Source organism: Balaenoptera acutorostrata, chromosome 2, assembly GCF_949987535.1.
Source record: "Balaenoptera acutorostrata chromosome 2, mBalAcu1.1, whole genome shotgun sequence".
NCBI lineage: Eukaryota > Metazoa > Chordata > Mammalia > Artiodactyla > Balaenopteridae > Balaenoptera > Balaenoptera acutorostrata.
Window position 1 is genome coordinate 66,350,600 of NC_080065.1, and position 24,548 is coordinate 66,375,147.

At 34.0% G+C, this 24,548-nt stretch overlaps 1 protein-coding gene across 2 annotated transcripts in view; it reads right to left on the bottom strand.

Moving 5' to 3' along the window:
* HOMER1 (homer scaffold protein 1) overlaps window positions 1-24,548 on the bottom strand; it is a 125,914-nt gene that overhangs the window by 57,904 nt on the left and 43,462 nt on the right. For both annotated transcript variants that reach the window (XM_007175868.2, XM_007175869.3), the window contains exons 2-5: window positions 23,162-23,318; window positions 18,899-19,030; window positions 15,224-15,316; window positions 5,078-5,217 (exon numbers count right to left, since the gene is read on the bottom strand). In XM_007175868.2, the coding sequence (XP_007175930.1) occupies window positions 5,078-5,217; window positions 15,224-15,316; window positions 18,899-19,030; window positions 23,162-23,318 (522 nt within the window). The remainder of the gene's footprint in view (window positions 1-5,077; window positions 5,218-15,223; window positions 15,317-18,898; window positions 19,031-23,161; window positions 23,319-24,548) is intronic.

Sequence of the window (24,548 nt, forward strand, 5' to 3'; positions counted from 1 at the left end):
TTTTGAGCTTCGATGGTAGAGGAATAACAATATTCAAGTCAATTGTAACTAATAATAAGGGGAATCCTACAAGTTAAATTTTTCATCTGTAATTTTATCAATGATAAGGCACTTCTTGTGAAATCAACCCCCAGTTTTATACACAGTTTTATTCAAACAAGAGTTATCCACAGAAATTATTTCTCTTTTACTTCATAACTATAATCTTAGAAGTTTTGCTTACTATCCATAAAAAAGAGAGACAAATGGCACAGCTGTGGAGAATATAGTACCCCAGAGCTCATAACAGTCTTCCAGTTTTTTCCTGTTTGTATCATCTTCAAAGCATGAACAAAATATATTTGATTCAAGATAAAACACTGCTTGTTTTTTTAACATAAAACTAAAATGGTGTGTATATTTTCCAATGAAATTTAGTTTTTGAGATTACAAAAATCCCTAATCACAGTTTTAAAGTAGTAGCTTTTGGAAACTCTGATAATAAATGAAGAAATGAATCTATTAAATACAAATGGAATAAACCCACCCAGACTATGGTAAAATTGTAGTTATACTGATCTAAAGCAAAATCAACATACTAAGGAGTGATGATTCTACACATATTCTTTAATGAATATCTGTTGGAAACACACAAAGTGGCAGAAAAAAAATCTCTTTAACAGAATAGAAGATACATGCAGAACCCCCAAAATGCATAAATTCTAGCAGCACCATGAGAATACATTATCTAAACATTAGAAGAATTTAAATATAATTGGTGCTCAAAACAGCCTATTTTCCATTAAGATAATCAAACTTTTAAAAATGTATCAGTATAAAAATAGCTTCACGAACTACTGCTGTATACACATACCTGCTTTCAACTCTCAAAAATAGGATAACAGCAGTTACTTATCAATATATCACTATATATCTGAGGATCATAAATTCACAATGAACAAAATAAAAAGTTTCAGTTTTCAGTATTATATTTCAGTATTACATTCTAACAGCACTGGGAAACTATAAAATTAACTATTTCCAAGAGAATTTTAGATAGTTTTAAATCTTTTAAAAAAATCCTAGAATTTATTAAGAAATAACAAGTAAATTCCAGACAGCTGATGCTATGAAGCAAATCCCTCCTGGAATGAGAGCACAAAACTTTCCTCCATATATATATATAAATACTATCAAGCATATAGTAGTTATTTTATTTAGTATACAGATGACCCTTGAACAATGCAGGGAGTTAGGGGTGCCTACCCTCCGTGCAGACAAAAAGCCATGCATAACTTTACAGGTAGTCCTCTGTATCCATGGTTCCACATCCACGGATTCAACCAACCGTGGATTCTGTAATACTGTAATATTTACTATAGAAAGAAATCCACTCATGAGTGGACCCTCGCAGTTCAAACCTGTGTTGTTCAAGGGTCAACCATATAGCTAATCTAAGACTACAGTCTCAAAGGATGCCCTGAACACTTCAGTGGGTCAGAGTGTACACTTGTTCAGTCCCAAAAGGAGATTATCATTTAGGTTAAAAAAATATTTTTTAAGAAAAAATAGCAATTTAGATAAAATTTATTACCATTTCCCCAAAGAAATTAGTAAACATTTTCATCCTCATAATCTTCCTATTTTACACACCTCTAGACTTTTAAAAGCATTTAAATAAATATACTAAAAAAAAGTGTTAATTTATCTAAACTTATTCAATGAGAATGTTTTTGCATAGTTTATAACAAGGACACAACACAGTACTATATAGCACTTGACTAAGCATTGAGCAGCCCATACATTTTAAGATTTAGTTCAGCAGTGTAATTTTTAAAAAAACAAAGAAAAGAGTAAATAAAGGTAACTCTATAATGCCAGTGAGTTAGATGGAATATAAAAAGTTGTACCAGCTTAGTAAATAAGTTTTTTAAAAGTTCAAAAGTAATTTTAAAAAAGTATTTGTGGATGAAATTATATGTCTGGAATTTGCTCTAAAAATAATACAAAAGTGGAAGAGTGGGTAGGATTAGAAACGAAACAAGCCTGGCCATTTTTTCCTAAATGTTGAAGCTGGGAGACGTGTTCATGGGAGTTCACTATAGTATTATCTCTTTCAAATATACTTGAAAATTTGTGTTAGTTTAAAGACTAACAAAAAAATCTTGCTTTTCTCTTTAAAGTTAAGTAATACTTTTTAAAAAATAAATAAAGTTTACAGAGAGTAAATAAACTATAAACACATTACTAAATTTTCAGGACCAAATGAAAATCAGGGTTTTCTTTTGGTATGTTAATTAATGAATTAATAAGATTTAGGTATAAAATTTAAATTTTAAGAAGAGCACAAGCTGGCTTGCTAAGTAGCTATCACTACAATCAACTCAATCAACTTGACTGACTAGATCATTGTTCCCTATATCCCTCCATCTTTAAAAGAAAAAACAAAAACCACACAGATATTCTAGTGATTTTGCTCCTAATTTAGCAATAAAATGGTATCAACCAGAACAGAGGAATGTTGGCAAAGTATCTTTTTTCCTATTCATTCTTTTCTGTTGAAATAAGTACTAAGGAAGAAAGACAAAAATAAATAGTATAAGTAAGCCTTAAAAACATAGATTTTAAATGTTCTCTGCTATGGGAAAAAAGGATAGTGTATCAACTTTAAACATTTGTGAGTTTCAGATTTGAATAGAAATTATTTTAATATTCTTTGTGTCTCTCATTAAAGAAACACTGATCTTATTTCTATATAGTTCTCCCAAAATAGAAACAGTTATTAACTTCCTGACACAACAATGTGCTTGTTTTGGGGATTAGACTAAAATGCACTATTAACTAACTGGCAGTACATAGTAGGGTCAAAAGAGCTGAGCTGTAGTTCTAAAGCTGTTACTAATGAACTGTATGACCTAGGACAAATCACCTAACTTCTGGGATGTGTCAAAGGCCCATGCTTTCAAACTTTGACGTTTTACCCTATAATCCAGCCCACACTTAAATATGTATGTTACTGAAACACAATTTCATCTCTTAATGTGGGTTTTATCCTGGTGTTTCTTATTTCATTTTATATTTCATTTTTTCAGAATGCCATGAATAACCTAAGTTGATTTCAAACCACTGCAGTTTGAAAAATCCTAGATTACACCATCTCTGAGGTCCCCTCTGTTATTTTGAGGTTCTAACATTAGCTGTAAAATACTCAATTTTCTACCTCAGGTAGAAATCTTAATTTCAATCAAGTAACTAGGCGAATATTCATTGATACTGATTGATGTAAAAACAAGTTCAGAGAATAAGTTTTCTAAAATCCTATGCTAAAGTGTTTTTTAAATAATAAGAAAACTGTAAGATTATATAATGCCTTTAACATAATTAAAAGCTTAAATTGACCTGTTAAATTTCATTTTCAGAAGTCAAATATCTCCTTGGCTAATTATATATTCCAGTAGTCAAAGAAGCTGTACCTTCACATCAAAGAAAGTAAACTCCTATTTGACTCCCCAAAACAGAGAAAATCAATAGATGACCAATCACAGTTAATAACTCCAAACACTAAGGATTAGCAAAATAATAAACAGTCAGAAAATTTTAGGTGCATAAAGTAAACTAGAAACAGCTTTTACAGATGATAAATATAAAAGTTCTTATTTCATAATGCTACAGTATCCAATGCACATGTCTCATTTAAGTGTCAGCCAAAGAAATCAAGTTTATAATTATGTTCAGTATAGTTACATCTATTTATTAATTGGACGTGTTAAATATAATAGGAAAGAAATTGTTGCTTCCCTCAACACAAATATTTTTTAAACTGCATATGAATCACATTGCTCTTTAGTAGTAATTGCGTATTTTAAAAACCAGTATGGTTTACAAATCAATGTAAACATATAGTCTTCAGATTGGAAGAACCAAAAATGTTCACGTGTTCAGTCATTTTTTAGCTATAGAAAAGAGAACACACTTATACTGAAATAGTTAAAGCATTACCTCTATGAAAATTCTAAAATATGCCTAACTCTTTTATGCAAAATTATTAGCATTTTTAGGAACAAATTAGAATAGCCTCATAGTCAAAGAGTTTTTCCCCATTCATTCCTAGAAAAATCTTAACAAATTCCTTCTTCTTCCTCAGCCTGACTATGAGGTCCCTCAATGTTAGTCTCTAATAAGTTTCGTCCTGTGCCCCTAATATTCAACCAATACAATCAAAATTAAAATTCTCATGAAAAAGAGAGTTTAGAATATCTCACTTCACAATTCTTCTGAATATGCTAAAGAATTTGATCTTTTTGAACTGGTCGAAAGAGATGCACAACAAAGGAAAACTTTTTTCTGAATTTTAATTAAAATTATCTAGGTCAAAAGTTTCCAAAGAAGGATAAAAATTAACTTTAAGACAATGACTGAGAGGTATTTGCTTACATTTACAGTTTCATAGACCTCCTTACATCCTAAAAATACCACAATATGGCCAATAATTAATGTAACTGGTTTTGAACATATTTAGGATAAATTGCATCTTTTAAAGTATCAAATTCTTTAAAATTCAGAAGCATGTGAAGATTTATCTCCTGTTAGGTGGTGTGCAAAAATGAACCTGACATTAACATTAACAGGTCCATACTGGAAGTTATACCAATAACTTGTCTTCTTCTTTGAAATAATACAGTGAGATCACCTCTAAGACTGGCAAAGCTTAATTTCAGAATAGGAAACCTATTTTAAAAAAAAAATTTTTATAACCCTCAAGAACATACATGAAAATGGAAACCAGGTTAACAAAGAGGGCCTTTTAGGGGCTGGGTTAAGAAATAAGTAGAAGAGATTTGCAATAATATGTTGTTTCACTGAAAAACAATTTGTACTATAATTAGCTCAGTAGCCCTTTTTCTACAAAGATAATGGAAATGTCCACTCCAGTCCATCTAGGCAACTATAAATTATTAAAACTTTTCTGAGGTTAACAATTAAAAAAAAAAGTCTGACCTGGAATTTCACTCAGGGTTGTAACTTCGCAAGATTTATCTGAAACCAAGTAAGTTTCTACACATTTTACTTAATCATGATGGTTGAATTGAATCTGTACCTATGTGAAAATGGCAATGCATTCTGAGTCGGTTCAGGCCTTGGCTCTGAGTTCTGGGTCACATCAGGTGTTCTTTCATCATCTGTCCCATTGATACTTTCTGGTGTTAAAGGAGACTGAAGATCCCCTCCTGCTGATTCCTTTAAAAAAAAAAAAAGGGAGTGGGGATAAAAAAGTGTTACACTTTTGTTAAAATACACAAGATCATCTAAAAGTTAAAACTGACTCTGATGTATGCTTACTTATGAAATATAGTTATATTTCAATTGAAATTGGAGTCAAAGACGCAAAAGTGAAATTTGAAGGAGAAAAAATTTTAAAGCAAAGCAACGCACAAGAAAACTAACTGAAACAATACAATTAAAAAATGTAAACATAACCAATTTAGAAATGTAGTTTCAAAGAACTGAAAAACTTTTAGGTTATATAAGCAATTAATTGGTTAAAATAAGATATTCAAATAATTACTTTAGAAGAAAAAGAAGATGGGACAAAAATGCAAGAAGATTTTATTTTTTATTTGGGAGGGTAGGAAGAGAAAGGGAACGAAATCTTCAACAAGTCAATTTTTTTGATCTGCCATAGCTTTCAATTCCAAGAGTCATTTAGAAAAGTAACTGGAAATATTTCTATAACACATTATATATAATGTATTTCAGCTTTTCTTGCCTGCTACTCATAATGAAATTATTTCTCTTTGCAATATTTCCTGTCTTATTTCTATCAAGGTAAATTTAGTTTATCCCACTGGAAAATAGATGGGATTTAAAACAAAGGTCACTCTGACATCTACTCTTATGACTGCCATCATCAGATTATCTAAATTTGATATTAGAAGGCAGAATGAGGAGTCATTTGATAACCCTAGTAACCAGGGAACATCCTAGCACCAGATTGTTAAAGAGCAGCTTGACAGACCCCTTGCAATCTCTGACCAATAAAACGTCACAATAAAACATCAGTGTCCAATAGGGGAGTAGTTGGGGATGGTCATAATTTGTCAACCTGAAAGAATATAAGATTTCCTCAATTAAAAATAAGAAGAATATGTGTAATATAGGAAGATGCTTATAACTAGAAAAAAGAGGACAATATAAGGAGATATCTAGATTATGCTAATTTATATACTTTACATAAAAATTATTGCACATGAAGAAACACTAGAAAGAAATATGGAAAATATTGATATTAATGTGGTGAGACCAACTTTCTTTTCTGGGGCTTCTGGTTTTATATTGCTGTATGTGTTTTATTTTACATTTAAATATTTTAACTAATAGTACCATAGTGCTATAAATTATACAAGCTATCAAAGATCAAAAGACTACTTTCTTGATTCCACATCCTCCCTTAACTATTTTTCAATTATTAATGGGACCTCTAGTTTGACCTTTAATTTCATTCTTTTAAAATCTTTTCTCTGAATTTACTGTTTCTATTAACTGATAGTCAGTGTATGAATAGTTTGTAGTATACTGTGAAAACATGATATTTTGCTTTACAACAAAGTCAAATCCTACTGAGGGAATAGTATCCAAAATGACTATCTCTAGATCAATTATGGACCATGTCAATTAGCCTGAAAAAGTTTAAGCAGGCAGTAAGAGACCATGAGGTATTCATATTTGGTTTCAATAAATCAGGAAAATTTTTCTCCAAGAAAGGCCAAACTAAAATAATCAAGATTGACTGTCCAATCAACTAAACAGTAAGTTGGCCAAGACCTAATTCAGTGGAAGTGATAACAGAAAAAATTACCTTGTTAACCTGAAAGGGCATAACCAGTATTAGCAACTAAGGATTTGTTAGATTTGGTTGATAAGAGTGTGAGGGCCAAAAGTGGATTAGGATTACAAGAAAGAGTCAGAGGAGGAGTAGTGTGATTTCTGGTTCTTATTACCTTCTGGGGTGAAATAAGAAAGATTATGAGGCATGGGTGTTGGGGAGGCTATAACTGTTGCTGCTACTGAAGTAGACACTTCTCAGAGACAAGCTAAGAAGGAGAGAAGGAAGAAAGGGACAGAGGTTGCAACAATTCCAGCATCTCAACAGGGCAAGCTTTTCTTCTGAAAGCTCGAATATTAGCTATATTTAACAAAAGGCATATTGAAATTACCCTAGACACTATACCTAAAATGAAAACAAAAGCCCAAAGCATGTTTCATTTTTAAGAATGTTTAAAAAAAATTAACATTTGCTCAAGAGAACAAGAAATAGTTCCAACAGTACATAAGGGAAATGAAACTCCTTTGCCTTCCAACTACTCCAACTAGGTAGCCGCACAGGCAGCCAAAAGTGTTGTGTGAAACCTTCTAGAAATTTTACATATGCTAAAAATAGCACTGTGAAACTTGTTTTATTTAACATGTTCCAAGCATCTAGTTGTTTTTTAGTTTAAATTTTGTGTAATTTCCTCAACATTCCACTTTAGTTATTCCTTAAAAACCCTAACTTTCATAAAACCTACATTTTACATCTTTAAATCAAACATTAAAATAAAAAGCATGGAGGTATATCTGTTAGACTATGAACTTTTGAGAAAGTAGGATAATTCCTCTTTAGAAAGAGATTCCTAAACTAATATGGCTAGCCACTTCTATGGTAAATGTTTAAGGAAAAAATTATCAAATAATATATTCTTTGATCACAGTTGATAAAAAAATAAAAAGTGCAAAATATAAAAACTGAGATTTAATCAACTTCTATCACCTCTCCATCCTTATTTTGAGAAAATAAAACTCACATCTCACTGTTTCTGGGAAATTTCCCTCACACCCCACACCAAAATAAATAATCTGAAAAAGAAAAATAACAGTCAGATTGAAAAAAAAGTTTGCATATTAAAATGTGAGAGTAGCAAGGAAGCCAAAACTAACACATGTGACCACACTATAAAAAAGGAACCTGAGCAACGACGTAAGACTCAGAAAGTGCTTAAGAATTCTCTCTACTCATTTATGAAGTGGCAAGAAAGCCCTCCCCCGCAAAAAGCAAAAAGCTCCAGAAATATCTTGAATCACATGGAAAAGAAATGATGTTGGCCCTCACTCCAGGCCAGGCCTTCAGGGTGGTGTCACCAGCCTACTCTCAGGTGTATGTGCCGTAGAAGGAGGATGGGGTGTCAAGGGTTAGCTCTACTTAAAGAAAAAAAAACTCAGGAAATTGCAGACGATCAATTACTGGTATGATTTATGTAAGAAAGATTAATAATCAAAGAAAAGCCTTCAGCTTTAAATCAAAATACTGGTGAACAAATGAAACATAATATTATTGAATTTTAATTTATAAATGTAAAAGAATCTTTTTTTTAAAAAAAGTCTTTAACTGACTTTTTAGATTAACTCATCAACTACTGGTTTTGATTCCAACAGATAAGAGGGCTTACACTGTACAACCTCCTATCCTCCCAACCTGTCCCACTCCCTTTCCACCTGCTCTTCAACCTCATCAAGTCTTACATCCTCTTGGCCCTCTGCTATTATGCTAGTTGTCAGGCTCAACCTGGCTTTATTTCTCTCCATACCCAGCCTGCAATAGAAAGTCAATCACCTTAATTATATTCTCAGTAGCATCATCCCAACTTCCGGGCTTCCTTACCTTCCACAACACCCGTCTTGCCAATTTCTAATTCATATCATCATTCCCTATTCTCATGTGCCCAAGCTACCAAATGCTATGGGAGAAAATACGTTAAATATGCTGGTTAGTGTCATGAAAATAATTTTGAGCTCTGACTTCAATTATGCTCTTGAAGTGCCGAGTATTCTTTAATTTTACTTATTCCCACTTGACTCTTCTTTTTCTTTAACTAACAGCAGTCTCAAACCTCTGTTCAAGCTTTCTCTTCCTTCGGTTGTCCTTTCTCTCAGAGAATGATCTAACTCTTCCTTCACAGAAAAAATGGAAATAAACTGGCATAGACTTCCTCGATCTCCCACCTATCTGCATCTAAATCTGTTTTTATCCTTCCCTCTTGTCTCAAATCAAGTAGCTAATTTGTTTCCACCCTTCCCTCTCACATTACCCTCTTCTGCACAATGCTCCATCAATGATCCTTTCCTTCTCGTCTCTTTTTCCTTATCTAACTCCTTCCTTCCATTTAAGAACACATTCCAGTCACTCCCACACATACATTCCAGAAAAAAAATTCTTAGCTCCATATCCTCCTGAGATTATCACGCTAACCCTTTTTCTCCTCATACAAGAGAACAAAATATTTGTTACCTTATTCTTATTACTAAGCATTTTGGCCTCAAGAATAACCTAAAGTCACTATCTCTTTTCATTCTAGAAAGTGCTTCACATTGCCCTTCCTTCACCAACAGTCCCTGTATTTACAAGTGGACTCCACTGTGTTAGGTTTAAAGTCCTCTTAAAGTCTCAACCTAGTGGAACTCTGCTCCCTGCACTGCCAAGTCATTGTCTCCAACTTAAAATGCTCTTCTCTTGACTTCTGTGCTAACATTCTCTGCTGGTTCATTTCCTACTTCTGTGTCTTTCCCTATATCTCCCTCAAATTCCTTAAGTGACCATCTTTTTTTTGTTTAAATTAATTAATTTATTTTTATTTTTGGCTGTGTTGGGTCTTTGTTGGTGCACGCGGGCTTTCTCTAGTTGCGGGGAATGGGTGCTATTCTTCATTGTGGTGCACAGTCTTCTCATTGCAGTGGCTTCTCTTGTTGCGGAGCACGGGCTCTAGGCGCATGGGCTTCAGTAGTTGGGGCTCACGGGCTCTCGAGCGCAGGCTCAGTAGTTGTGGCTCACGGGCTTAGTTGCTCCGCGGCATGTGGTATCCTCCCGGACCAGGGCTTGAACCCGTGTCCCCTGCATTGGCAAGTGGATTCTTAACCACTGTGCCACCAGGGAAGTCCCTTTAAGTGACAATCTTTAAGTGACAATTTTTGACCCTTGTCTCTCCTGTCTTTCCATCCTATTTTTTTCTGGATGATATCATTCTCACCTACAGCTTTAACTATTACTCATTTGTTGATGATTCTTGAGACTTAGTTCCAATTCTGAATTTCTAACTACACACTATTCACCTGTATGTCCAATAGGATTGAAATTCATTCTCTGAAGTAGATATCCTCCTTTGAAGTTCATGTTACAAACCAAGAATAGAAGTTTCAGAAACATCTAACTTAATATCTTACTTTACCATTCTCTCTTGCCTTCACTATCTCCTCAATTCTTACATTTCCTCCAAGTTCAGTCAAGTTCACCATTATGTCTATTCCCTCCCTCTCTATTCTCACTGCCAATACCTAGCAGGTAAACCCAATAGAGAAACAGATAAATACTCCATTGGGACAAGTAACAGGATTAATGACACATATCTCCACTGCCCTTACTTTGGAGAGCAAAAAAAAAATATCCAGGGAACTCTAGCGAAACTTTCCTGAAGTTGTAAAAGTTGTTCTCGTGGTATTTGGTTCAGTAAAACCACACTTGTCATATGATACTAAGAAGGCATCATATTAATGTATAGGCATTCACTAATTCTAATGGTATATTTGTGGGCTAGATATATAAATAATATAGTTTACGATAGTAACAGTTGGCTAATGCAGACCACTTTTCAAAAAATCCATTTATAGCAGGAAAATCTAAAACATTCGAGATTTACTGCACTTGAAATGTCCTTAGAAATGATATAGTTCAAACCTCTGACCTTACAGATTCAAGAACCATGGCCAAAGAGATCAACTGACTTTCATAGGATCAAATAGCTAGTCACAGAGAGCCTAATAATCACTTACAATAAACCAGTGCCATTGGGTAAATATAATTTATCGTTAAAATGAACATTTTAAAAATTATGGTATTTATAACAAAGCTAAATAAACTTTATTTTTCTTTGAATACACACACTCACAAACACATGTAATCCGTTTTTCTATAAAGTGAATTCTAAAAAATCTTGAGGAAGAGGTTTAGACATACTAAATATAAATCAAGATAGCTACTACAATATGTTTAATGCTATACAACCTGATATCTTAAATGGAAAAAAAAAGCCCATGACTTTTGTTTGGTTACAAACAAGTGATGGAGTAAATAGATTTTACTCAATTTAAAAGTCTTAGTCAACTGACAGCTAAAAATAATTTTTTTTCTAAACTCCAATGAAGAAAAATGTGGATTATATGATCATATAGCCCCTTTTTCTTCAATGCATATTCTGAGGAAAGTGCCTAACAAGTTAACTGAAATACAGTATTTTTAAAACTGTGAACTATGTTAGAAATTTCAAGTTTAAAGTCAATCATCTCTCTTGATTTTATATCAAGTTGACTGTTTAAAATATTCCCATGGAAACATGAGAACATAAGATCTCCAACAGAGGAAAAGTTCTAAATTAATGTCTGTTATTTAAAGAGAGATGTGAAAGAAACTGACAACTAATATGTGATTCAAAGTATTCCTAGAGATGTTACCTTGATGAAGACAACATGAAGATTATCTGATATGACCACATATTTATATCAAGTATACAACCTTAGCTCAAGAGTCTAAGAGGGAATTGGCCAACTTTGTTCTAAATGCCAGACTCCTTTCATCACAAGCCTTTAGGGAGATGGAATGGTTTGTCTACAGCACTATTTCTCAAAGTCTGATTCCCCAAGCCATCAGCATCTCTTGGAAACCTGTTAGAAATGCAAATTCTCAGGTCCCATCTCAGCCCTTCTAAATCAGAAATGCTAAGGTTGGGACCCAGCAATTTGTGTTTTAACATGTCTTCCAGGGGCTTCTGATATAGACTTTATTCAATTAAGGCATCTGTATTTTTCTAAATAACTATGTCAAGGCTTTACATCATCATCTTCACCATTACAGCCACATTGGAAACTCAGCTGTTAACATTTATTAAGCCTTTACTATATGCTAAGCACTTTGTAATCCTTATTTAATTCTCACAATAACTTTGTAAGAAAATATTGTCCTTATTCCCATTTTATGGACTAAAGAAAATACTATCGTGCCTAAGTTCAGAAAACTAACAAGGGTTAGAGCCCAGATCAAAGCCAAGCTCTAGAGTCTACATTACTGCCATTATTGTATGACAGTGTCAACATGACATTGCCATTATCATACTTATTCCACCCAACAATCCTGTAAGGTAAGTAATGTAATACTCATGCTGCAGATGTATAAACAGACTTGGGTTAAGCAATTTTTCCAATATCACATAGTGGCAGAAAAAGAACTTATGTCTAAGTTTGTTTGACTTGAAAATACATACGCCTAACTGGTCTGTTATACCACCTCGAATAAAAGCAAAAGCTATGACCAACTCAGTGTCTACTATTATCAATTATCCCATTTAATCTCTCTATCCCCTTTGCTGAATTCCTGAGTAATATTCTAGTCTTCAGGCAGAGCGTTAATTTAGTAGATTGGGTTAAACCAGTGAGACTCAAGCTGTGCTTTCTAGCTGAATAGAATCAGAGTGACCAGAGGTCATAAAATTCGAGTCAAAACAGAAGTAGTAATGACCTCTGTAAGGGACTGTCATAAAAAAAAAAAGAAAGGAGAGGAAAGAGAAATGAAAATACCATTTTCCCCCTATTTCTCTGGCTCTGTAAATTAACAATCAGACTTCAAATATTTTAAAAATATAAATTAAGGTCAGTATATTTTGGCTCTCAAATCCTAATGAACTTAAGACATTTCTTTATTCCTTATATTTCACAGCACTTTCCAAATACAAACATCTTTGATATATTCTTTTGATAGAAAGTAAAGGCTTAAAGACATTCCTTCCACCAAAGAGAAGCAGGTATCTTAGCAGCAACTTTTAACACTTTATGACCAATTAAACAAAAACAAGTTATGATTAGAGAAGCAGGAACTAAGTACGATGGCAAAGTGTAAACTATTACAATTTTATTGGAGTTTTTTCAGTATTCTCTTATTGAATGTGTTATAGCATCCTCCTGTGACACTAGAATCATTCACCCGAGGAACTGGAGCTCCCAACGTGTACTGGTACTAAATTTTAAATAGGCTTTTATGCTTAAGAGCATCACTACATTATCACAGCACTTAGGGAAGATAGATTCAAGGGAAGTTTCAAAATGATCATTCTTGTTATTCCAGGTCACTGCAAGTACAGAGGAGGTATCATGGAGCTTTGACTTCAATCCAGAGTACACCTTTAGTTTATAAGGAAGTATGTACTTTAAGCATACTCAATAGAACTCTTCTTTCCTCTGAAAACACTCAAAGCTATTTATACCAGTAGGGTTTACCAAATAGAGTTGGGTGCCAGGGGTGGGGAGGAAGGTGAAGAGCAAAATATTTTCTAAAATGTTCCAATCATTTGGCTAGTCACAAAATTCCAAGGCAATTACTATTTACTTACTTAAGAAAGTTTTATGTAAATCAGCTACTACTGACATACTTCACAGAAACATTTGTAACATCCAATCCTTCCTTTTATAAAATCTCTTAAGTACACTTCAAAAACAATTACTCTAGAGAAGAACCCAGCACAAAGCTGAACCTTACTCTTAAGATGACAATTGAAATAAAGATTAACTTTAGAAAAGTCTATTATTAAAAAGCTGAAAATTATTGGCTTTCTATGAGTCATATTATTACATTAAAACCTTTGTGAAAGTACTGAAATGTAACTATTTAATGTATTTTATTTGGAGATGTAATTAATTTCCAACTGAAGAAAGACTACAATGGACAAGTAATAGGTATTAACTCATTTGTTAAAGGAAAAAGGGATGCTTTTTCTTTTTTTTTCTTTTTATTTAATTTTTATTGGAGTATAGTTGCTTTACAATATTGTGTTAGTTTCTACTGTACAGCAAAGTGAATCAGCTACACGTATACATATATCCCCTCTTTTTTGCATTTCCTTCTCATTTAGGTCACCAAAGAGCACTGAGTAGAGTTTCCTGTGCTATACAGTAGGTTCTCATTAGTCATCTATTTTATACATAGTATCAATTCCAATCTCAAAAAGGGATACTTTTTTAAAACCTACAAGCTTTGGGTCTCAGTGCTGAGATGTAAAATGTCCCAACTGTCAGATTTAAACACACCTTAAAATCAGGTAGAACAAACTATATTGTTTATATATTTCTATTTTCTGTATATTATGATGTTTTTGGGGTTTTGGTTTTTTTTTTTAATATTTTATTTATTTATTTATTTGGTTGCGCTGGGTCTTAGTTGCGGCAGGCGGGCTCCTTAGTTGCAGCTCGCCGGCTCCTCGGTTGTGGCATGCAAACCTTAGTTGCTGCATGTGGGATCTAGTTCCCTGACCAGGGATCGAACCCGGGACCCCTGCATTGGGAGTGCGGAGTCTTAACCACTGCGCCACCAGGGAAGTCCCTGTTGTGATGTTTTGACATCTTAAAAAACCTTTCTGGCAAGCCAATTCTTAGAGATAGCAGGGGGCTAAGGTGGGAGCATGGCTTTGATATGCAAATTAACCACTCCAGGCCATACCTCCTCTATCTGGCCCCTCCATCCCAGGAGACAATATTCCTCTGCCTTAATCATCCAAGGGGCCCAGCACCAGGCAACTAGGAACTAACTCTATAGTTTACGGCCCACTGAAATCATTCAGACTAGCCAGTCCTAAACTGTTCACCCTGCCCTACCATTACCAACAGAAACCCCAATACAGGCTCTAGCCTTAGTGTTCCCCTGTACTCTTGCTTTCTGCCCTCTGACCACCCTGAGGCATCCCTGATGCCCCCCCAGAGGTGTGTTGTGCCTCCTGTTTCTAGGACCTGTGAGGACAATAAACTTTTATTTTCCCAAGCCTCTCCTATGTCTTCTCTTGTGGGGCTGCACCCGACTGACCATCACAGAACACAGAATACAAAAAATAGGGCAATCTATGTTTTTTATATACAATTGTTTTTAAGTTGTATGCACATTAAAAAACTAAGTTTTAATTACTAAACAGATTTTTCCCCCTGAGATTCTTGTACACATTGGTATATAGGAAAAAAACCCTTTCTCCACTAGTACGGATTAACTGAAGGGTGCATTTCTGTGTCTACTTTGGAATCCAATCACCTTAATTTTGCCATTATTTTCCTAAACTTATCTCTGGCATAAAGGATACCATCTAAAATGAACAAGGCTTATAAGTAAGAATAGAAATTAGATACCCACCTGTGAAGGTGTACTGGTAAGTTCCATCTTTTCTTGTGATTTCTCCTTGGCTAGTCGAGCAGCTTCTTTAAATTCCTGAAACTTTTCTGCAAACTGAATGCAGAAAGACTATATACATTAATCAAATACAAATAGGTCTTAATGCCCACTTTTATCTTAGTTTTCTTCCATTTTACGGAATAACTGACTCTTACACAGCAACTTAGCCCTCAAATCAATTACAGGCATAATATGAAAATGACAGGAAAATAAACCTAATATCAAACATTTGCGTACTATAAAGTACTCTGACAAATCTCATTAAAAAAAATCATGATACAACTAAGTTAAAATTTGGTGTCAGCTAACTTAGTTTTGTCTCTCCGTGGTTGTTCAGATATACCTTACTAAGACCAAGGTGGGGGTACAGGTTGGGAGTGGAATCAGTAAAGATGGGTATACTATGTCTGTTTCTCATGGAGAAAACTAAATCGCTTAAGTGTCCACTCCTAATCATCTCTGTATCTGGAGCATGCTTTTAACTTTTACCAGAATATAAACTCTTGTATTATGTAAGGCATTTTATTTGCAGCAGTACAAACAGCAACGTTTACTACTATCACTAACTGACATTACTAAAACTTCATTTCCAAAGATTCCTAAACAGCTAATGCACAGCAGCAGAAAGGAAAAGCAGGACCCCACAAAGGTATTTAAGATTGGTAACAATTAAAAAAAATTACTTTATATGAAATGCTAACTCTTAGGAACCCATGGTAATCAAATGTCATGGCCACAAACAGTATCTATTTAGGAACTGGAAGTGGAAACCAGTCTGCCACTGTTCTCAGAGAGAATAACGTAAGGCTACAAAATAACCAAATTTTAAAAATCTAAAATCTTTGTGCAACTCAAAACATCTGTTATAGCTAGCAATAAAAATACGAAATTATAGGTCCCTCTTCGAACCCCGTAAGCCAACCCTGATTTCACTGCCATCTTGGGAAGGAAAGCTTTGTAAGGAAAGTCTCATGATACTCTGACCTGCCAATAGGGAGACGGAGGAGGGTCAAAATAAAAGTTGTCATTATTACAACTTTCCTTCTTAAACCTTGTTACCCCCACCTACAACTTGTAGATCAGGAAACTGAATCTGTATTATTATACTTATCTAATTAAAGAGACTATCTCATTACTGTAAAAAAAAAAAGTCTGAATATAGAGCTAAAAAGGTCTCATTCACATTGTTGGAACTGAAATAAAAGCAAAACCATAATTAATTTCTCTTTATGTAATTTGAAATAATACACAAAGTTTTTCTTACACTAATTTGGCATTCCAAAGTAGTTAATGTTTAAAAGTCTTCTCAACTTCATAAAGACCCATGCTGTTGCTAATTTTTATAGGTTTAGGTTTCCATGATAACAAAATACAACTTGTAAGCACTCTAACAATCCAAGCATAGTTGGAATTTTCCTCATACATCAACCTTAGGAGACCACAAATTTCTTTCAATGCTGCTGCTCTCTCATATTTTGAGAGTATCTTGTCTAGAATTGCCTTCAGAGCCTTCTCCAAACTCTTACAATGTTTCATTTCATGTATGATTTTAGTGAAAAAACAAGCCAGAATATTTACATGCTTGCTTCATTCATGTAAAAGATTATGTACTCCTTTGGGTCCCTTATAGTTTACAAAGCACCAACATTAATCTTCAAGGTAGCTTGGAAAATAAGTCATGATTTTGTGATCTCTGGACCAAAACATTCTGAAGAGACTGATCATAAGCTCTTGGAGCCAAGTCTAGTGAATAAACAAACTAGAGTTGGCTCCAGGAGCTACTGAGTTGTTTCCTAATGGTTAATCCACCCTCACAATACAATACTAGAATTCACTACCAGTCAGTTTGGTCAAAAGCATATGTTAACTTTAAAGAGGAAAAATAAAATTCTTTAACTATAAAAGCTATTCTCAGAAAAAAGATCAGATAAGCGGAGACAATATGATTGACAGAATTTAATAAACTATTTCTTTGCCACATTAGCTATCTGCCCAGTAACTTGAAAGATGTAGTAAAAAAACAACAACAACTTAATATAGTCAAAATTACTTAGGCTCAAAAATCATTTCATGCAGGTTTGAGAAATTAATCCACAATTTAGTTCCTTTGTTGTCAAGAAATTCAGCAAGTGTAATATAATTATAGTTTTAATGTTTTTGCTATGGGCTTTAATAGACAATTTCAAAAGAAAATTTCCAAAAAGGTTCTGAGTAACGGCAAAACTATTAGAATAAACGTGTAATTTCCTAAGGGGATTGTTTATGGAGGGGCAATGCTTAACTCAATGCCTGTGTCCCTGCTATGTTGAAATACTTTAAGTCTAAAACTTATAACTTTACCACAGTTCAAGAAATGTATTTAGAGAATATAATGGGTGTAAGAGAAATGAAATCAGGCAACACTTGTTTGTTTTAATCATCTTACAGAGAATGACTTATAATCATCAAGACAAAAGTTAAAATAGTCATAAAATTGAGCTTTCAACTCTAATTTATATCAAAAAGATAACAAAAGCACTTGAAAACAAGTGTTAAGGAAAGTTTACAACTAAAACAAAAGGAAAGAAAGATTATTTTAACTATTGAACTATCTAATTATAACTTCAAGTCAATAAATATTCACAAAAGTGTAAGAGTTTTTAAAAGAAGTAATTTTTAAGAATCTCAATGATTTCTATAACGAACAGCTTAGGTTTAACTTAAGTATTAACGGTGTATATCTAACAAGAGCCTGATTATCCTGCACTTGAGCAATTTCAACTCTCAAGCCATCAGATCCTATGTATACCAAATCATACATAAAATATGGTTCAAATGTAGGGTTATTCTTTTAACTGAATGCTTCAAACAGAGAAGTTTTAAGCATAACTCTTTGGGTCTGGTGAGCATCAAATGTGAAGGGTAAAAGTGAGTAATCCTCATCTCCTTGATCATCTTGTTATCCTGAGATTGTTTCCTTTTCCTTATAAACTCTTTCTTTGTGACATCCACAAGAACTCAAGATGCTGCTGGTATGAACACTGCATGGCTTTTGTTTATATGCAGGAAAACTGTTTTATTTCCAGTATTTAGCCTGGTGATGCTCTGTATTTTATCAGCCGTTCTAGCCACAGTAATTTACTTGGTCAGTTCCGAGAACTCCTCATGGTGTCTCTTAGATCTTACTCTGTGTTGCATCAGAGAGCTCAGAGTAATTCTCACCCAGCCAAAGCACCACTTTCCTAAACAGTAACTTATGTGTGCCTGCTATTATGTCTGAAATATCACTATCAGCTTGAGTTTTCACCATTCAGAAGCGTTTGGTGTCTACTTATCTTACAGAACATCAACCAAGGGTGCTAACTCCCGAGCGAAGTCCATTCTGAAGTGATAATTCCCACAGTTTATTTCCTATCATACCTAGTTAACCACAAAAACCCTCCTCCATCAATGGTGACTGTTTTTAACGTATACAATGTTTCCAGCTGACAGTGGGATCCACTGATCTCTCACTTCTTGCTCTGTTGTCGCTACAGCCGTTCTGAAAATATCAAAGACATTTCTCCTACATTTTATACTCTCCATTTTCTATTATATTATTTAAGACATCTGACTTGAAGATGTAGATTTCCACTCAGATCTTATGATTTAACTTACTTTCGAAAGATGATGCTCAGAGGAGAACCCCAGTCCATAAACAGTGTTTGCCCTGCTATCAGCCCACTGGCCAAACTTCTGAGATGTTTTAGTAAATGTCATGTTTGGGGTGATGGTGCTGTTAATTATTGCCTGAAAAATAAAACAAGTATGAGTAACCAGCCCAAAATTCGCAAATAGGAATTTAAGCACAGGACTATTCAGTTACATAAAAACTCAGGACTCCTACTGTGCCACAATGTTAAATATATAAAGAGAGTTAGAGAAACAGTTTTTAACATTTTAAGTGACAGTATGGCAATATGGTAATAATAGAACTATAAATATAATGGCACTCTTATCATAAATTTTAATACTTTACAAGCAAAATAAGTTTTCCTGTGATGCAAAAACTTTTAAAGAGTTTTTAATGTGGTCAGTGTCTTCTCTTTGAACATTTAGGATCAATATCTATGAATTTTGGATGATATTCACCAGTAGCAAGTAGGTTTTAATAGTTGTTTATTTAAAAGTAAGGTCCCCCTCTCCAAAGAATCTTTCAAAAATGAAGGCAGCAATAGAACAAATTTTCTACTTGATCACTATTTTCTAAAATCCATCAACAAGAATTTTCTTAAAGCCAACTTACCTGAAATATACTGTGATACAGAAAAGACTTTCAATCCTTTAGTAAGTTTTCCTTTACTCAAGAGAAAAACAAACCCTTAAATATATACTTTGCTTCTTTACATATAAAGTGGTATAAAATCATGGTAATGAGAATCACTATCACTTCTGTTTATAACAGAGTTTCTTAGAAAACTAGTCTTTTAGTACTTTATTAAATATTAACTTTGCTGATCACTTTAATAAACTTCAACTATTCTTTAACACATTAATTTCAGTTCATTCATGCCCTCTGCCAGTACTGTTAAGGTGTAGAATCAGTTTTAGTTAAGTAGTCTAATGACTCTGTAACTGAGATTGAGATTACAAAGTGATCCCAGTAATAATAAAAATAGATACGTTATCAAATCCATAAGCAGTTATTTGGTGAACTATTAAATGTGGAATAAGAATCAAGCATTCCAGAACAAAACTAAATCTGTATACCACATGAACAACAGTATAAACAGTAAATATTTATGAGCTATGCAGGTATTGATGAAGTTATAATGGATGCATGACATTTGTCCTACTAAAGTAGACAGTAAGACAGTGGTGGCTTGCCTTCTCTCACAGACAGTAGACATGTTACCTGTTGTTACATGAGAACCCTTATTCTCTATAAGCATTTTCACCTCCGACAAAATTAATACACTAATATACTGCCTTACCCTTTGGTTCAAAAGCTGTTTTTCCTGGCATGTCATTTTAGATTCTGTAAAACGTAGCTAACAACTGCTCTAACATGCAGGGTTGTCATCAAATGAAAGATTGAGTGGGAAAGAATATACTAACGAATGGTAAGGACTCGTTTGGATGTGCAACTTTTCGTGTGTGCGAGTACCTACTAAATGCCAAGCACAACTCTAGGAACTTGAGATACAACAGTGAGAAGCAATGTAATTGTGGATTACATTCTAGAGCAAGAAGAGTCAGCCACTGAACAAGTAAACAAGTAGCTGACCAATGAAATTTCAGAGAGTGGTTAAGTTCTGTGAAGACCATAGACCAGGATGGGATCAAGACTGAGAGGCAGGAAGGCAAGGGCTGGCCAGCACTACTTTAGATTTGGTGGTCCTTGAGTGTTCCCTGAGGAGGGTACATGTACATGTGAGCTGGGATCTGAGTGTTTCCAAGGAGAGATGGGCATCTTACAGCTGACCCTAATAACTCTCACATAGTGAGGCGACCACAGGCTTTATAAGGCATGTAAGAGCTGTGACTCACGAGCTGCTGGTCACTGACCTTCTGGTTTGGCTATTTCAGACTAACTTCTTTCTGCTTTTATGTTTAAGAGTTCCATTTTAATCCCCATTCTGAACCTTTCCTTGCCAACCATATGACTTGTTTGGGGATTCTTTAATCAGTGAATAAAACTTTAAAATAATAGATGATTCTGCACTTAAAATTATTTATTAGAATTCTTAAAATAGAATGCTACTATAAATCCATTTTTAAAAATTTTTAGTTCTTTAAAATAAATATGTCTCTCAATCCCATGGTTCTTGTCTTTTCAAGGAAAAGAAGTAGAAATGCTGTGTCATTACCAACCATATAGTGCCCTGATCCTGGCCCTTGGCCATACTGATGTCTCTGCAGCAGGATTAGAAAACCTTCAAGCAAACTTGACATGCACAGAAAAGGCCTTAAGTGAGAACAAATGGACGTTTTCTAATTAGGGGCACCTAAGGTTTTCCCAACTCATCATGTTGTGCAGAAATAGAAGTGAGGGTGGGGAGAAGAAACTCACCCACTTAGCTGCATCAAATAAACCACTACTGCTTACCAAAAAACTACTCCTGCAGGAAACTGCAATAGTTAATAGCATCAGATTAGAAAAGTAACTAGAAAATGGAAAATGTGATAGAAAATATAACTCCAGTACAGAGAGTAGATTTTATTAAAAGAAATAAAAAAACTTTTTCACAAGAGTTATATAGAGCCCAATAATTACAAGCTACAAAGTATTCAAAAATGGAAATGACAGAATAGTTCATACTGCTTCAGGAGAAAAACACATGAGGATTATTTAATCACAATGGACTTGGGCCTACTTTACTTTTATATATCATTTAACTGCCCTCTCTAATAAAACCACATCTTATCCATGGTTTGGGCCAAGAGAGAAATACAAATTACAGAGAACTGAAGGTTCAAGTCAGGGAAAAGAAATAAATTAACACTCTAGGTTCTGAGATTATAATAATTAATATCTGTTAATTTCACTAAACAGTTACAAAATGTGGCAAAATTATTCTTCATTAAATAAAGCTTCAGAGACATTAACTATTGCTATTTCCCAAGTCCTATAAATCCTGAGTAAAAATGAAAAGAGGATCAATTATTCAAATAAATACATGTTAGTCACTTATATACAAGACAAAGTGCAAATAGCCCCTGGAGTCCTATAATCCAGTTAAGGAGATAAGGAATGAGCACATACAAAAAACAGACTGAAAGTTCAGCATTAAATTAAATTATCTTTTATTCCCCCAAACCACTAGGCAATACATAATTAAAAGCTGAATAATATTAATAATAACAATAGCAGTAAGTGTTTGTATAGTGATTACTATACACGCTTTAAGTGCTTTTGCCTAAATTAATTTATTTAATCTTCACAATAATCCCACGGTGTAATGATGTAGTTATTTACATTAGTCCTTTTTTACAGATGAGAAAACTGAGACATGAAGACATTAAATATCTTGCTCTAGGTCACATGGCTACTAAGTATTAAAGTAAAAATTCAAACCAGATGGTCCAGCTTCAGAGTCTGTGGTCTTAACTCTACACTGAACTGTGAAAATTTCCTAGGAATTATCTACATGTATTATTCAAAATTCATTGAGGAAAAAATGGAACTTCCCCCCTATTGAAGGGTATACTCCATCAGGCACTGAGGTAACCAAGTGCTTTGTAGATACTAACTCAATCCTTACAACTACTACTGAGGTGAGAACAGTGAAGCTCAGAGAAGTAAACAATAAATAAATAATTTGCCCCAAATCGAAAACTTCGTAGATGGTAGAATTGAGATAGAAACCCAGGCAGTCCATGCTCGTAAACATTTTACTATCTGCCTCTCCTAACAAATAAAAACAGGTCTTGTCCATATGCTTCTCTTCTGAATAATGGATGTCAGCTTTATTATTGAATATTGAACTTAATATTGAAAGACTTCCTATGATTTAGGGATTTTGAACTGCCTACTAGACTATAGAAGTATTTCTGAAAAGAAGTCTAGTTCCTCACTAGATTACATGCTCCAAGAGTAGAAACTGTGTCCATTCTGTTGAAAACTATATTCCTAGCACCTAACACAGTGCCTGACACAACAGATATGCAATGAATATTTATCAAATAAACTGACTTCAAATTTGTAGAATATTTTGGCATGTAACTCAATACATATATATAAGGTGGTTAATCCACGTAACTTAGGGGATGAAAAAGTCGCTACCCTAAAAATGAGCAATTTTGTTTTTTAAAAGGTAAGTTTTTAAAGCTCAAAAGGAAATATTTTATTTTAATGAAGAAAAAAATCTTCTGAATGAAACTGAAGTGTATACTATACAAAGCAAAACAGCAAGGTTATTTAATGTAAATGTAACTTACCTTTGAGCCATCTAAACTGATTATCCTATACACGTTTCTTGTGCTGTCATAGAAATAAGACACAGTAACTGCGTGCTTGCTGGTGGGTACCCAGTTCTTCTTTGTGTTTGGGTCGATCTGGAAGACATGAGCTCGAGTGCTGAAGATGGGTTGTTCCCTGTGGGGGAGAAAACAAAATGACAGGATGAAAGCAGCCACTTTTATTCCACGGGACAATAGAACATGAAAACTGTATGATTCCACTTACCCAAAAATTCCCACATCCTTGAAAATAAGAGAAACTTTCTTTTAAATTTGAATACTCAGTATTATAAGCTTCTTTAAAACAATTACAGTCAATCCTTATTATTTGAAGATTCTGTATCTGTGATTTTGCCTACTCAATAAAATGCATTTGTAACCCCAAAATCCATACTTGAGGTACTTCCTTGGTCTTTTCCAGTGACCTGACATGCACCTTTCCACCTGAGGTTGATCAAGGCAGCACTCTGCCGTCCAGTTTCAGCTCTCATACTATAAGCTAGTGTCCTTTTTGCAATCTGTTTAGCACCATGAAGTCTGCATTTTTGTTCTTTTTGTTGGTGCTTTCACTGTTTCAAGTGGCCCCCAAGCACAGTGCTGAGTGCTGTCTGCTCCTAGATGGAAGCAGGCGGTGATGTGCCCTCATGGAGACAAAAGGTTATATACGTTTTGTTCAGGCCTGAGTTACAGTGCTTTCGGCCATGAGTTCAATGGTAATGAATCAACAACATATATTAAAGAGGGTGTCTTTAGACAGAAACGTACATCAAACCAGGTCATTATGGATTGGCTGATGAAAATGTTGTGACCAGAGGCTCACAGGAATCTAACCCTGCGTTTCCCTCCGGACAATGGTTCAATAATACTCATTAATTCAGTGTTTGTGGTGCCTTTATAGAACAAAACCACGGCAAATAATTAGAACTGACGATATGCTGTTAAAATACAAGTATCTTATATGTGACTCTCACTAAGTTAAGAGTTTTTACCCATTTAAAACTACATTATTCTGGTAACAGGTACAGAATTTACTGGGAAAGTTTACTATCAATATAATCTCTACTATACTGAAAAATAGATGGAAAAAAAAGTAGCCCATCATCACAGTATCTTTTACTTAGATCAAGTAAGGCCTTAAAGATAAATAGAGGTTTTTAAAATTATAATTTCAAGAACCAAAACTTATCAAAAATATATATTCAAAATATGATCATTACAGATTTCTTTTACTTAGTATCAAGTAAGGCCTTAAAGATAAATAGAGGTTTTTAAAATTATAATTTCAAGAACCAAAACTTATCAAAAATATATATTCAAAATATGATCATTACAGATTTCTTTTACAGTCTGAAAAAAAACAAGCATG